At 38.1% G+C, this 16,768-nt stretch overlaps 1 protein-coding gene across 4 annotated transcripts; it reads left to right on the top strand.

The window, feature by feature from the left end:
• Positions 1–9,288: 9,288 nt before the first annotated feature.
• LOC145324696 (ral GTPase-activating protein subunit alpha-1-like) lies at positions 9,289–16,382 on the top strand. 4 transcript variants are annotated; one of them, XM_080167292.1, is made up of 9 exons: positions 10,806–10,888; positions 11,795–11,851; positions 12,189–12,358; positions 12,606–12,725; positions 13,173–13,427; positions 14,024–14,107; positions 15,047–15,118; positions 15,467–15,642; positions 16,238–16,382. In XM_080167292.1, exons 3-5 carry the CDS (start codon positions 12,192–12,194, stop codon positions 13,378–13,380), a joined length of 495 nt encoding a protein of 164 aa, XP_080023418.1. In that variant the 5' UTR covers positions 10,806–10,888; positions 11,795–11,851; positions 12,189–12,191; the 3' UTR covers positions 13,381–13,427; positions 14,024–14,107; positions 15,047–15,118; positions 15,467–15,642; positions 16,238–16,382. The 4 variants fall into 4 exon arrangements, with proteins under 4 accessions (XP_080023440.1, XP_080023418.1, XP_080023432.1 ...); XM_080167306.1 differs by lacking the exon at positions 13,173–13,427; XM_080167297.1 differs by lacking the exon at positions 14,024–14,107.
• The last annotated feature ends 386 nt before the right edge of the window (positions 16,383–16,768 follow it).

Raw genomic sequence — 16,768 nt, 5'->3', positions numbered from 1 at the left:
TAGACTTCACTGTCTGCCATCGTCCCGGCACCCAGAATACCAACGCTGACGCCCTCAGCCGCCGGGAGGATGACAATATGCCGGCAGCGTCCGCCAAAGAATTAGCAGAACAGGCTGAATATCTCCATCACCTTTGCCAGCTAGGGGAGCCCGCAGCTGGCAGACCCTCTGCAGCACGGCTGGATCCGGCACGAGTCTTAGAAGCCCAGACCCAGGATCCCCTCCTGCTCCGTGTCCGCCAGTGGGTGGCCGACGGGAAAGCCCCAACTAAGGCTGAGCTACGGGGCAAGGACCGAGACGAGCAGCAGTACGCCAGCCGCTTCGCAGCCCTTGGACTCGACAAGCATGGCTGCCTCACCACCACCGACCAGACCCTGACAGGGGAGAGGACAAGATACCTGCTGCCTTCGGCCCTCCGGCAGGACGCGTTCTTCCTGGCCCATGGAGCCCCCATGGCTGGGCACTATGGGATGGATGCCACTATCGCCCGCGTCGCCATGCATTTCTGGTGGCCCAACCTGTCCCATGACTTCCGCCTGATGGTCCAGACTTGTCCTGAGTGCGTACAGAAGGTCACCAAGGAGAGGATGAAGTTAGGAATACACGTGCCCTCCCGGCAGGGGTATCCACAGCAAGTCCTGTTCATTGATCTGGTGGGGCCCCTACCAGAGACGCCAGCCGGGAACCGTTACATCCTCACCTGTCAGGATGGGTTCAGCCAGTTTGTCAGCCTCTACGCCATCCCCAACAAGCGCACCCTCACGGTGGCCGAGACCCTACTGCACCGCCACCTGGCCACGTTTGGATGCCCCCTGAAGATCCACTCCGACAATGGGATGGAGTTCACTGGCCAGGTATTCAAGGAACTAGCCTCCAAGCTCGAGATTGGCCTGACACACCCACCGCCCTACAACCCGCAGTCCAACCGGGTTGAGAGGTTCCATCGGACGCTAAACACAGGCATGCGGCTGTTCCTGGATAGAGACGACAACAACTGGGAGCCACACTTGCCTGCTATCGCCTTCGCCTACAACACCAAGGCCTGCAGGTCCATGGGCGTGACCCCTTTCCTGGCCTACTTTGGGAGAGAGGCCAAGCTCCCGGTGGACCTGGTACTCCGGCTGCCAGACACTGAATATGCCTCAGTCCCAGCCAATGTCCAAGCTCTCCTGCAACGATACCACGCCGTGTATGACGCAATCCAGCAGCGAGAGGAGGGAACCATCCAAAGGAGCGCGGCCGCTTACAAAGGCATGGCCAAGTACGAGGTTGGAGACCTGGTCTGGTATCTGGCCCCCCGCCTGGTGCCAGGGAGATCAGCCAAAATTACCAAGAGATGGACTGGCCCCTGGAAGATAGTGAGACGGGCCACGGACGTCCACTACGTCATCAGACCCGACTCTCCAACAGCCAAGATCTCGGAAATCACCGCGCATGTCGGCCGACTGCGCAAATACACAGGAGATGTCACCGCCCAGCAGATTCCAACGGACATCCAAGACGACCTGGACGGCGACGAAGACGCCACTGAGCTGCCGGCCGGAGCTGCGGCGTTACCATCTAGTGAACCAGGACAGTTTCCAGTGTACCAGCCGGCAGCCGCCGCCCCACAGCCTAGCGGCCAGGATCGTGACCCGGTGGAAGAGAACCTGCAGCACCAACCCAACGAACCACCGCTGGCGCCGCCGGCCCCAGAACCACCTATGGATGCAGTCTGGTACCCTGACGCGGACATGGAGCCCCTACCTGCCAGCAGCGAGCCTTCAGGAGGAGGAGTGGCCACTGAGATGGAAGTTGGGGCCCCAGAGGGTGAAGCAGAAGCGATGTGCCCCCTCCAGATGACAGCCGTCCCCATCCGGGTGGGAGCTAAGAGGCTGAGCAACCTGGACAAGATGGGCGCCCCTATGGAGTTCTACGCGCCTTCTACCATCGTTGTCCCCCCCTTGGGAGCCTCTAGAGTGAGCCTAGGCCTCCGTGTTCAGTTACCAGCCGAGACAGAGATAGTCCTGCAGACAAGGCCTAATTTCCAACGCCGAGGCCTGGCCGTCGCCAACCCTCAGCTGGGAGTCAACCGGGAGCTGACAATGCTGATATCCAACCACAGCCAGACCGAGCAACGAGTGTCCCGAGGAGCCTGTATAGCCAGGGCTGTCCTACACCGCGCTGTGCCCCAGGGAGAGGCTGCCGTCTCCCATGGTTCAAGGCCTGGCGGCTCAGAGGCCCTGCAGCCCTTGAAGGGGAGGTTGTGGTAAGACGGCAGCATACGGACGGGCATTTTACAGAGTTGCTACGCAGTGGCTTATCAAGTCAAGCCTTCTGCACTAATCCTATTATCACCATTCACCTCATGACCGCGGATGACCCCATCGGCAGCGGTCAGATTGGACTGGCTAAATGGGGGAGGGACACGGCCACTTAGCAACCTCGCGCCCCTCAGGCAACTATCCTACCGGGAGGTGGTTACCTTCCCCTTTACTGCAGCTTACCCCACAGATGCCTACCGCCGCGGGCTACGCCCTTGTCTCCCCACACCCCCTTCAAACCTAACTTATTGTTATCATCTATTTTTGTATATTATCATCTATTTTTGTATATATAGTAATCACCCATTGTAAATGTATTCAGTTTAAATATAATTTCTGTATGAGTAAATCCTGCTAGTTTGTTATTGGTAGAATACTTCAAGGCTAGGGGCTCGTTGGATTCGAACTCGCAACCGGTAAGCTGAAACGCTTCGGCTTACCACAATAGCACTACAAGAGCAGACTTTGATATGCAACAAGAACATAAAAAAAATGTATATTACACAAATCGATCATTATTATTATTAACACAAAACAAGAATCCATAGAAACGAAGCACTAAAAACAGATGGTAGGACAAACGAACAATGATACTTCGCATCTGATATTTTTCCTTGTTGTCAAAGGAATCATTACTCAAAAATTCAGATGAATAGGATAATTATTTTCAAAAGAATTTTAAAAATCAGTATGTTTTTAATACATGGACATACTTTAAAGTAACCTTTCTTATTCATCATACAAAGTTTGAGATCAATAGGACAATTCTAATAATTTTATAGTTTTGTATTTGTTTTGTTATATTGAAAGTACACCCTAAATACATTTAGTTCCTGTAAATGTAAGTAAAGCATTTATAATAATTACACGGGGTCAGATATAAATTGAAAGGAGTAAATGTTTTCGTGGAAACTCAGGGCTCGGCAGCTGACAAGTTTTATTGGATGGCTGTAGAGTTCAAGTTATCTTAATATCTTATCCAAATCAGCTGCTTATTTGTCATCACTGTATACTTGTCTAATCATGGATCTAAAGGGCTAAGACAATGGCGGATAAATTGATGTACATTCCCAATATAATACACAAAATTATTACTTCTGTAGATCACGTTTTGACACTAACTTCATGAACCAACCAATCAAAATTCAATAAGAGTTCTCAAAGATGTTCAGCCAACAAATTAGAAAACGTTATTATAAAACTTTGGGGACTAGTAAAATATGCAGCCCATTGTTTCCTGGTAAAGATATTACAATTGCAATTTTATCCTATTATCAAGGCCCAGCCGTCGTGGATAGCTTAAATGTTACTATGTAGTATTATAATTTTGGCCGCAGATTATTACTGCGGCGGCTATCGATTCCTTGTGTAAACTGTTATGTTAATGTTTTGGTACATTAGGAGAACTGTACAGAGTCGTTGTTTGCAGATACTACTTTGTGTGTCTTTTTTTGCAAGTTGCTTATCTACATTTTGAAAATTAAAATTGCGCGGCTTGTATTAATGGTAGGCAAAAATAAATTTTTAAGTCAATTGTGACATTTTACCACGTAGCTCCTAAACTATACGTAGCACAGGAATTGTTTTCATATTTCCATTTAAACTAGAGTTTATACCGTTTTTTTTACCATAGGCACAAGCCACGCAATTTGAATTTTAAAAATCTACGCATTTCTTTGCTCACCCTTTAAGATTATTAAAAGTTGATTTTAAATGATAACATAATCAATCAATTTATCCTGAAATCATTACTATTAGTAATAAATATCTTTCTTGACAAATTGACTGATCTATTGAAGATAGAACAAACTAATTTGATCAAAGGATGCTAAATTTATATCAGACGAGGAAACGAAACCGTAAAATATTTATCTATTATCTATGCTTTGACTATTCCAACATTAACATTGACTTTTTAACGTTATAGACCAACCAATAGAAACACCTGTATAATAGCTTTGCTTCAAAAAATATTTTGAGTTAATATTTTGCTAAAAAAAGTATTATTTTTGCACACATATATTTGTTCAATGACGATGATTAAGGCAGCATATATTATTTCCAATTCCATAGATCCATATGTAGATGTCATGGTAATAGTGGGCGAGGTATATACAGACTACGAGGGATATGACAACCTCCAAGAAAAACTGTTTTGCATCGTTACTTTATAGACAGATCTATAGTATAGATGTATATACAGACAACTACCTCCCTTCACTTTTCAAAGTCCTCTTTCGCCTGCTTCTAAATTATTTTCTGCTACTTGGCTGTGTTAATATAAGCGACACCATTGGTTGATTTTCAATGACTCAATAGAAAGGTTGCACAAGGCGGTTGCGATGGGGAGATACAATTATTTAACCCTTTCTCCCTTTTGTATTTTACTCTAATGACCGACCAAACTTTCAGTCATTTCATTTCATTTCAATCAGAACATAACAAACATTTAAGCTGCAATCAAATTGAGCGGCTTTCAAGTACTGAAAAATTTAATTTTTCCCTTTATTTCATTGATTTTAGAATGTTATTTGCACATCAAAAAGGAGTTAATTTTGAATGGCGGAAGAGGTGATAGTATTAAAATGCAATATCTTTATTCCTGGCTTTAAAGGCTGCGGGGTATGGCAAAATATTGAAGCTTTAAGGCAGACAACTTTATCTTTACTCAGAACTATATTTGGTTAAAGTTGGGGTTTATGAATAATGAGTGTGTGTGTGTGTGTGTGTGTGTGTGTGTGTATGTGTGTGTGTGTGTGCACTTTATGTGGTGTCTTCAATCATAATCAGTCACAGTCAAAAAGACAATGCCTAAGTTTGCAATGATATTGTCGGTATAAACCCAGCATATTCAAATTGCACTGAATTATCCCCCCCCCTCGCTCATTTACATTCTAGACAGAAATCGATTTCTTCTGATTCTAGTTACTTTAATTATTTATTTAATTAAAAGCGAAGCTTTTCTATAATTAGGGTCGGTCCGTCCGTCCGTATGGAACGGATAGCTCTTTTCGTTAATTTAGGCATGTTAGAATTATTTCGATTTCAAACTTTGCATGGTGATTCCTGTAGTAGTTAGGCACGATTTAAAAAGCGTAGCAACTCTATAATAGTTATTAGAATGTCCGTCTGATTCTTAGAACAACAAAGTTCAATGTTGTAAGAGAAGCATCTCTATATTCAAGTCCTAAAAATGTAAGTATGTCCTTAAACAGTATCCTGTATTTAAGCAGTTTTTCAACAAATTTACTTAAAATTTCGTTTTGACTTTTATACATTTATATTCTGATTATTCAGTTCTGACACCCTACAAGAATCCATATTCATTTATCCTACCCTTTTAGAGCTTTGCTTTTATGGATGTTGTCATCCTCGTTTTGAATCAATTCTGTGACTAACAACACACACTTTGTTACAATTGTTTAGCTGGGTTTTTTCCTACACAATTTTTCACAATTCCAAAGTCAATATCTACAGATTTAGGATGGGTTAAATGCGATAATAATAGATGCCTTCCCCTTATAAATTTTGGGGGAAGATATCAACGATATCATTATTGTAAGTAAGGGGGGGGATAGTGTACTTCTTTATTATTTCAGGATCTTACTGGAGTGTCTCTCCAAATCTATGAATGTATATTGTCTATCTTCACTAAGATCTTATGAGAATCTTTCTTACATGGAAAGAACAATAATTTATTTTCTCGTATTCATTCGAATCCGGTGGATAGGAACCGGTTCTTATCCATACGAAAAAAAACTATGTCTAGCATCGTATTATATCCAGCTTTCTACGAATATAAAAATGTACAATCAAAAGAATAAGACCAGTTTTTAAGCCTGTGCCTTCGACACCTCGGGGCTAAAACAACTGGTTTTAATCTTATAATTGTACATTCTATATCCGCAGAAAGCAGTTTATAATACGATGCAAGAAATAACTATTCCCCATTTCAAAATATTCTGCCTTTGGTAAATGGTAAGAATTTATGAGTTAATTGTAGAATAAAGTGTAGATCTTCACCTAAACTTTCGTGAACTTTAATTACTTTTCACTTATTCAGAACTTACTTGTTCTTGGTAATTAGTTTTTAAATTTGCTTTAAATTTGTTTTTACATTCTAAGTTTTAAATAACCAATTTTAGTCTACGTCTATAAGCATAATATATATGTATTAATATTTCAATTTAGTATATTTATAGCGCTAAAGAATATTAATAGTGTACTATGAGATGCAAAAGTACGTCTTATAGAAAACAAGAACAATAATAATAGTCGTAGCATTGGATTCAATTAATTTTAAACCTGGAGGCATTGTTTTGTAATTACTCAACAATAGTTAAGATTTACCTTGTCCAAAATTTGATACGCTTTGAGAAAATCGGGAATAGTCCCTTTCGTGGAAACGACCCTTAAGGGGCGATTCGTCGTATTTTTACATGGATTTTTATATGATATTTTAGGTTAGGTTATGTTATATTGGGTTAGGTGATTGCCCCACAGGGTTAGGCAATCGGCCCCGCAGGATTAGATCTCCCCGAAGGAGCTATCAATAGGAGAAAAGCTACTGTGAAAAATACGAAGAATCGCCCCTTAAGGTGCGTTGCCATAAAAGGGACTATACCCAAAAAATCTACTATGGACCTTATTCTTATAAATGAAATTTTTAACATTCCATGGTTGAAAATCTAAAATATCGCAGAGAGCAGAGATTTCGTAACAGCAGCAGAGCAGACAACCAACCAACTTGAAGAGCAGCGTCGCTGCAACTAATAATAGATTAATGTATGCAATGCATGTTTTTAACAGAAGAACTATTCTATAATTGTAGTATTTCCGTCTGTCCGTTAGTTTGTTAGTTCATTTGTATGTTTGTTTAAGATTTTTTAATCTCTTATTTATGCACAAATAACCATTTATAAACCCCTTAATTCTTTGAGGGAACAGGTAGCTTTCTTAGTTCTGAAAATTATCTTATAGCTGTTTTTCATTCGTTATTTTAAATCATTGTTGCTAAAACTCTAGTACATTCTACTGGGGTTGTACGACTAAATAAATAGGTATAGTAACTTAGTAAGCTTGTATTCCTTTTATTTTGTTTTTGCTGCGCTAATTATGAACATAGTTGCTCTTGTAAGTATGTGTTCAAAGTTGATATGATATACATGAATATAATGTAATGTTAGTCTGGATAAATCCACAGTAATTTTAAATCATATAATCATGAACAAAATTTATTGCACCCCCTCGTCAATAAATCTTTTATAAAGGGCATAAACACATTCATATAGACTAGATTACTTGTTGGAGGTGGTGTCCAACCATTTCCGCTCATTTTTAAAATTTATATAGAATTAAGTAACTAAAAGCCATATTTGGTTTCTTATTTCAGGCTAAAAACAGTTATAAATACTATTTTGACTGTAACAAAAACAATTCTTTAAGTTAGAACTGACTTATAACTTATGAATAACGGTTCTAGCTTCAAAATAAGAGAGGGTAGTAAAAAAGCCTAAGACCATCCTACATCTTATTTCAAAACAAGATTCTGGTACTTATGTGAATTTTGCTTACAATACCTATTTCTATGAAAGTGGGGGGAGGGGTAAAACCTTCCCAGGACCAATAAGGACCCAGGTTCTACGAAATACCAGAAAAAAAAATCGTTTTACCAGAAAAGTGGTAAAGCTGGTCAACCTGGTAAAATATACCAGTTTCGTGGTAAATTTTACCAGCAAAAATTTTAGCCAAAAAATTAGTCAAATTTTACCATTTTTTTTGTAAAATTTGACGAAACAAAAAAACCCGTTTTTTGTGTTTTAAATAAAAAACAGCTCTTCATAATCAGTTGTAGTACTTTAAAATAATGACTTCTATACAATGAAGCCTAAATTTAAATTTTTTTTTTTTTTTTTAATTTTACCACTTTTGGAAGTTTTACCAAAAATGTGGTCAATTTTACAACTCTATTTTTCAGGTTAAGTCCGAATTTTCGGACTTAGACAAAAAAACGCAATTTGGTCAATTTTTACCAAAAAGTTGGTAAAATTTGACAAGGTATTTTTTTAGGCTAAGTCCAGATTTTTGGACTTTGCCAAAAAAAATGAACTTGGTAAAATTTGACCAACTTTTTGGTAAAAATTGACAAGGTAAATTTTTAGGCTAAGTCCAAATTTTTGGACTTTGCCAAAAAAAAAAACTTGGTAAAATTTGACCAACTTTTTGGTAAAAATTGACAAGGTAAATTTTTAGGCTAAGTCCAAATTTTTGGACTTTGCCAAAAAAAAAAACTTGGTAAAATTTGACCAACTTTTTGGTAAAAATTGACAAGGTAAATTTTTAGGCTAAGTCCAGATTTTTGGACTCTGCCAAAAAAAAAAACTTGGTAAAATTTGACCAACTTTTTGGTAAAAATTGACAAGGTAAATTTTTAGGCTAAGTCCAGATTTTTGGACTTTAACAAAAAAAAAAACTTGGTAAAATTTGACCAACTTTTTGGTAAAAATTTTTACTTTTTATTGAATTTTTTCGCATAAAAGAAGCTAACTTTTTTTTAAAACCTTGAAAATTATTTCATCATTTCTTTTAAAACATCCTCCCGCATCATCAAAAATATATCAAATTTAATATTTACTTATTTGAGCTAGCTTCATACGAATTAAAATTAAAAGAAAAAAAATCCAGGGTGTGTTTACGCAGATGTGCCGTGTGCATTTGAATTTATCGATTTTTCATCTTTAATATAAATATAAGCTTTCGTATATTCCCCTGAATGTTTCTAAAAGAAAGACAGAGATTTCGAATTATAGAGTAATTTCGCTACAAAACTTATATTTTTAAGTTTTGAAATTTATGGCACCTCTGTGCGCACTATTGATAAGCTTATGATTATTTGAATATAGAGTGCCAAAAATAATTATTAGTTTTGATTCAATTTAATCAAATATTTTACAAAATTGAAAAAAATTGAAAAAAAAATTTCTAAGAGGATAACGCCGATTTTTTCTCCCATTATAGCTAAAATTAAACTTTTTCACATGGTACAGAAAGACATCCTGTTAATTTTATTTAAGAAATAGATATTCCTAATCTAACAATAATTTTATTTTGGTCAGGTTTATGGTAATGAATGTAAAGATGGACGGGCGAACATGGGAGCAGTTACTCTTTATCTTGCTGCAGATAACTCAACTCACCCTCACAGAAACACCACCAAGACGCAGGCACATAGATAATTATTATAGAGAAGTTACGATTTTCTTTAAGTATTTAAGAACAAATTCACTAGCATTTTGCTTGTAAAGAAGAAGTAATGAAATTAGTTTGTTTAGTCAGCACACTAAATCTAAAATAAAGAAAAATTGATATTAATGTAGTTTTGACCTAAACAAAGAGTTTCCAGTATGGCTTTGAAACCGATAAATATCCCCTGGATTAAAAATGGTTCTGGGCCATACTGAAAAATTACGTATTACAGACAATTTTCTATGAACAATAGTCTAGAAATTATATTATCAATACCAGCTTTGTTAGGCCAGTCCTTTGGCCCCTCGGGGCTAACAAAATTGCTATTGATCTGAAAATTTCTCATTTTACCAGTCGCGGAAAGCTGTCTATAATACGACGCGATAAATAAAATCAGAGACAAAAATACCATTTTTAGATAAAAAGTATACTTTATACCTACCTACACACTTAAATAAAAATAGCCTATTTATATTTAATTTGTTCTTGGATCTTTAGTTAATAGTTATCTATGCTTATCAGGGAGGACACCCTTGGAGGAAGGTTGACCCAGGCCATCTTCCAGACCCTCATTGTCACATGGATCAAGGCTAATCTCTATGTTGTTGTGTCCTGTGAACTTTGGGATCAGTTTCTAGAGGTAATGTTAGCTATACTATAATTAAGATAACCTGCAGAAATAGATATTTTATTACTTGGATGTTACACTAGATTTTTATTTTCTCTAATAAAGTAAAACTCCCAGTGGGCTAAAATGACGATAACCCTAATTCGCCCCCTTTACTCCATTCCGTCCCGTCCTACTGGATAAACAAACTGACCATTGAATGAGTTTCATGTTAGCAACCTAAATTGACTTCAATTTTTCCACTGTCATCAATATCCACGTATATTCTATATCCATTCCATAATGTTTTATTTGTTCTACAGTACAGGAATCAGATCTATTTGCCAATCGTCCTAAAGACAACCAATGGTTGATTGTACGTCAAGCTTTTAATTTTAAGAGGGATAAAATGAGGGATTTCAAAGGTTTGAGGTTGGTAATCTAATATATTTTTTTTTAATTTTGAAGGGAAACAAATAAGGGGTTTTACGGGTTGAGTGGAGTTAACACCCTTTAAGCCCCACCCTTTAAAATCTGTATCAAGAATTAAAAATGAAGTTTGGGGACGAATTTTTGCTTCATTAATTTAGATGAATTATTTTTCCACCAACTTTTCTACTTGTCAAAATAAGTTCGTTTGTTTTAGGTTTTGAGTGGACTAACTTTATGGGAAGAATTAATCCGGGAGTGGTTTAAGACTATGGAAACCCTTACCAGAGTGTTAGCTAGACAGGTATATTATTTTTTTAATGTTTTTTCCATTAAAGTTTATAAAAATAATCGATATATTATTACTGGGATGTTGTACCACATTTTCATTTACTCTGATAAGGAGATGCTCACAGCTGGCTAAAATAAAGATACCCCCCTTCTTTAAACCCAATCCTTACCCTACTACTGGTTGAACAAACTGACCAATAAACGAATTTCATGTTAGCAAGCTAAAATAACGACAATTTTTTCCCCCTGTCGTAATATCCACGTATATTCTACATTCATTAGAGTAGGTGGTATTATCCTTTTAGAAATGTAGCGCTCGGCTCCCTAGCCTGCCTAGCCGCAGCGCTCGGCCCCCTTGCCTGCCTAGCCGCAGCGCTCGGCCCACTTGCCTGCCTAGCCGCAGCGCTCGGCTCCCTAGCCTAAAACCTAACCTAACCTAAAATACTTGTTCGTCGGTAGTCGGGGGGGTGGGGGGGGTGGGTACAAAATTGAAAAAAATTGAAAAAAAAATTATAATTATAAAGATATAATTTTGTTAATAATCATTAATGATGTGGATCAATTTATCGGAGATTGCCTTATCCCTTAAAATCCTTGAAGTTTTACCAACAAAATTCCGTTTGTCCCACTGTCTTATTTGAGAGCTTTACTCTCATAAACGTTATCATTGTTATTTTGTGGAAGGGAATTATGTTTTTTGTAAACGCGAAGCTTTTCTATAATTAGTGTTGGATGGCCGGTCTGTATGGACGAAACTCATAGCTATTATCATTAATTCAAGCATGTAGGAATTGTCCTATCTATTTCAAACTTGTTACCTACTGATTATTTTGGTCTAGCTAAAAAGTATAAGGTTTCTTGTCGTATTTTTTTAGTTTCATACCTATAGTTTTTGATTATAACAAATTCTTTTATTTAGATTGTAAAGAAACAAGACCTCAGATCAGCATTTGAAACATAGGGGGCAGTTGAAGAAGTAAGTTACAGAAAAGTTTCGCAGCTTATATTTATCTTTGTAGATCTGTATAATAATACAAACAATATTTTAGTTTCTTTACAACAAAATGGCTGGGTGTTGCCACCCCCTTAAAAGTCAAGGCTTGCCTTCACCTTTTCATTACTTGAATTTTTTGTTTGAAACTTTCACTACTGCTTTTAGTTAGGTTTAGGGAGATCAAGAAGGGTTTAGAATATTCCACAAGGGTAGGAGGTATTTTTAAGTTATAGGGAATTGTTTTGATTTATTTTTACCTTATTGTTATTAAACAAACTTCAGGTCTTGAAGTTATTTTTACTTCACTTTATTTTTTAAGGAAATGAACGGTACATTATATGCCGGTGAACGGCTGAGAGTGGAAATATCCCGGGGACGAGGCAGGGGACGTGGAGGCGGAGGTGATAGGGGGCGCAGTTCTTACAGAGGTAGAGGCCGGGGTGGGGGCGGGGATAGGTATGAAAGACGCAGCCCCCCACATTACTCTAGGAAAGTTTTTGTTTTAAAAAGTAAAAGTTAGAAAATCTTTAGGTAGGCTTATTTATTAAATGTAACGTTTAAAAGCAATGCATTTTTTGTAATTTCGCCATGGACTGACGTACAGTTTTGTTATAAAGTTGCTGCGCTAATAAAACAGCAGTACCTAAGATAAAAAAATTTAAAATTAATCTTCCAAAATACTTACTAAAAATCATCGAATTTTTTTTTTCAAAATGAAAACATTTAAAAATAACAGAGGTGGCTCTAGAGGAAGGGGAGGTGATAAGGGTGGCTTTAGAGGCAGAGGCCGTGGAGGGGACAGGGGTGGTTTCAGAGGACGTGGTGGCAGAGGGGGTGGTAGATCCCCTCCACCAAGGTAAAATTTTAAATTTTAAGATTAGTTTAGATATTGCTAGCGGCTGCGGCCCTAGCATTTAGGGGCTCTGTATTAAAAAGGATAGATAGGGGACAGAAATATAGTCTAAAACCATTCCGTGTCATATGAGAAGCTTTCCTACCTATAAAGGAGAACTCAATCGGTTTAGTAGTTATCGAAATCTTAAGCTAAAGACAAAGAACCTTTTTACTTTAAACAATTTAGTATATAAACAAAATATATTAGTGTAATTTCCAAATTTGCTAACTTTAAATGCCTACCATCTCTTTTATTGCTTTATTAAAGATTTTCTAAAATTACAATAACTTTCCTACCTAGATATGCTCTTTTTTATTAGTTCTTCCCTTTTCTACCAATCAAAAAATTTTAAAAACCTTTTTTTTAATGAATTTTAACTTTTTAAGTAAATTATTTTTATTTTTTCAGGTATGAGAGGAGAGATGGCTACGGACCCCCCTCACATTACTTCACAAGGGAGGCACACCCCAGGGGCGACTACTCCCCTCCACAACAACGTTACAGAGGCCCCCCACCGCCAATGAGGGATATGTCGCCACGAGGACCCCCCCCGCGGACCTCCTCCCCCCCACCACAGAGAATATTCCCCGTCACCCAGGAGGGGACCTCCCGGTAGGGGCCCAGGGATTACTCACCTGAACCAAGAGGTCGGCCACCCCCAAGGTAAAATCAAATTTATATCAGGGATGTAAAGGGATAAGTCAATGGCCGATAAACTGATGAACATCAACATCGATGATACATAAAATTAGTGGTTAAAAAACGTTTGAACACTCAACTTATTGAAACAATAAATCAAAATTTAATTAACTCCCCAAAGTAGTTACCTAAGCCAATGAATAAGAAAACGTTATAATAAGAAGAAAATAAAGCTTTGGGGACTAGTGTAATAAACAGTCCACTTCCTTCCTTCATTTAATCCTCCATAACTTAGGACCCCGCGTTCCACGACTCCATACGCCACGTGAAGCATATAATCAGTAATGCATCATCCTATTATATAAAGCATTAAGACTTTTTTTCTAAATAACTACTGATCCGATTGGGTTCTCTATTTTAGGTAGGCATCACATAGGTCCTGAGTTGGTTTTATTCTATTTTCTGATCATATTTAAGCCTTAAGATGGATTTTTTTTACTTTTTCTATTGAAACTAAAATAAAAAAATGTTGGGATCTATTTCAACTCACCACTAACTCAAGTGCCCCTAGAGGCCTCTAGGGGCTTAGTTACTATTGACCATACACTGTATTATCTTAGGTTGCGGCGGAAACCGGCTCCGATGCTGTACATCCTGGCTATGGATTTCTCTCCGAGAATGTCGAGTTTGCTAATCTTTGCCAGGTAAATGCAGGGAGGGAGGGGACAATGGGCTGTTAACTACACGTGTCCCCAAACTTTTATAATAACGTATTCTTATTCGTTGGCTTAACAACTTTGGGGATTAAGTGATCCCTGATTGGTTGGTACATTAAGTTGAGTGTCCAAACGTATCAACCACAAAAGGTAATCTATGTAAGGGGTAATTTTGTGTATCATCAATGGGGTTGTACATGTACAGTACATCAATTTGTCGACCATTGTCTTATCCCTTAAGATTCTTGGGTAAATGGATATATTATTACCTGGATGTTACACCAGTTTTTCATGTACTCTAATAAAGCGGTACTCACAGCGGGCTAAAATAAAGATACACCCTTATTCCTCCCTTACAACACCCCCTTACCTCCTTCTGGGTAAACGATCTGACCAATATATGAAGTCCATGTTAGGAACCTAAATTCATGACAACAAATTTCCATGATATGTCATTAATAATATCCACGTGTATTTTATATCCCTGGACAGGTAATATTTTCCATTTGACTGCAGGGAGGGAGTGGATATTAGACTGGAAGTTATACTGGTACCCAAAGTTTTATAAACACGTTAGCTCACAACTTTAAATCTTGATTGGTTCATTCAAACTAGCAGTGTCTGAACTAATCTAAGGTGTTGTTTTGTTCAATATATTTGGGGATTTATATATGTATATTTCGTTCATTATCTTGTCCACGGTCATTAGTGTGAGGAATGGGGTTGACAACACACCCCTTAAAATTAAAATTATGTAGATTCCCCCCCCCCCCCGTTTTTTAAAAACCTCTAAGATTACATCCCTTCCCGTAAAAACCCTGTGCAGACTGTACTGCTTACGTTTTTTTCTGGTTAATTTCAAGAATGTAATATTATATTAATAAGAATGATACCTACCTTTTAATTTAAATTTTTTTTTTTTATCAGGAGAAAGGAGTTATATTTGTTGGTCCACCGTCCACTGCCATTAGAGATATGGGTATCAAGTCTACATCTAAGGTAAATGATAGAGTAGCTACTCAGGAACTTATTTTGGTTGATTTCAAGTAGAAAAAAATAACACTCTATACTATACCGGAGTAACAGGATGTCTGTTCATTTGTCCTGTACGATCTCAATCTTCTGGTCTTCCATAATTTTCAGGGAATGTTTATGCTGTTTTTTTGGCGGGGGGGGGGGGGGGTATGACACCGCTTCTTGGAAAAATTACCTCGAATATTTTCATTGGTAAAAACCCTCCAACCATCCTCTTTTAAGACGAAACACAAGTAGGCTCTAGGAAAAGCAACTGTGTATTTAAAAGAAGTCTGTCGTTACAATTTTTCTAATATTTAACCTGTTTTTTAGATGATCATGGAAGCCGCTAACGTACCTGTAATCCACGGTTACCACGGAGAGGACCAGAGCCTGGACACCTTGAAGGCGGAGGCAGACAAGATCGGGTTCCCTGTTATGATGCCGAGTAGTATGGACACAGCATGTTCTTGTTAGCCAGGGATGTTGTTACTGCTTATGTTTTCCAGGTAAGCTTTCCCTTTATTTTTTCTCGTTCTGCGTTTTCAAAGATGTTTAGTTAGATAAGTTTGCTGATTTTTTTGCCACGTGTCAAGATGCCTGTAGGAAATGAATGAGGGGGGAGAGGGGGAGTTGAACCTACACACTTTTATTTTTGCTTTCAAAAGAAAAAATTTAGGTGTGAGAGTAAGGGGGGGGGGAAGTTCTGACACATTTGCGTAAACAGCGAGTATAGGCTTTATCTTTGGGACGGACGGACGGACGGACGGACGGACGGACGGACAGACATCGTTCTACTTTGTATTATAGATTAGATATTTAGTAGGGAGGGATGGGACATTGGGCTGTAAATTACACTAGCCCCCAAAGTTTTCAAATAACATTTTCTTATTCTTTGGCCTAACAACCTTGGGTACTTTTATTGATTTTTTATTGGTTGGTTCATTAAGTTGAGTGTCCTAACATTTCAATCACTTATTGTAATCTACAGAAGGGGTAACGATGTGTATCATCATTAGAGATGAACATCAATTTATCAGCCATTGTCTTATCCCTTTATATCCCTGTAATTATCTAATTAACTAATGAGCAATTTTATTCCAGGTTGAAAATCAGTGATACGAGGTCGAATGGGGCCGGTGCCCAGGAAATCCTGGAGGTTGCGCAACAGTTTTCGCGGCCAGAGCAGTAGAATCAAGAAAAATATGTTTAAGTGTTGTTTCAATCAATAAAATAATAATGAAAACAATTTTTTTTTTATTTTTGCGATTCGTGTACAAGCAATGTTTTTCTATAATTAAGGTCGTTTTTTACCACTTTCTCGTGATTTTTACCACCCGTTTTTACCACAATTATTGGTAAATTTTTACCATATTTACCCTATTTCTGGTAAAATTTTACCAGTTTAGGGCAAAAATATTACCAGGTGTTGAACAGTTTTACCACTTTTTCGGTAAAATCTACCAGAAATTTGCGGTAAATTTTACCAAAAAAGTGGTAAAAATTGGTCAAAATCTGGTATAAATTTGCGTCCTAAAATGGTAATATTTTACCGGAAATCTGGTAAAATTTTACCGATAATTGTGGTAAAAATCGCTGGTAAAAAGCGTCACAGAGTACCACCAAAAGTGTTTT

This window comes from Acartia tonsa, chromosome 1 (assembly GCF_053477335.1).
Source record: "Acartia tonsa isolate MP-2025a chromosome 1, ASM5347733v1, whole genome shotgun sequence".
NCBI lineage: Eukaryota > Metazoa > Arthropoda > Copepoda > Calanoida > Acartiidae > Acartia > Acartia tonsa.
This window is presented reverse-complemented; position numbering and strand designations above follow the sequence as displayed.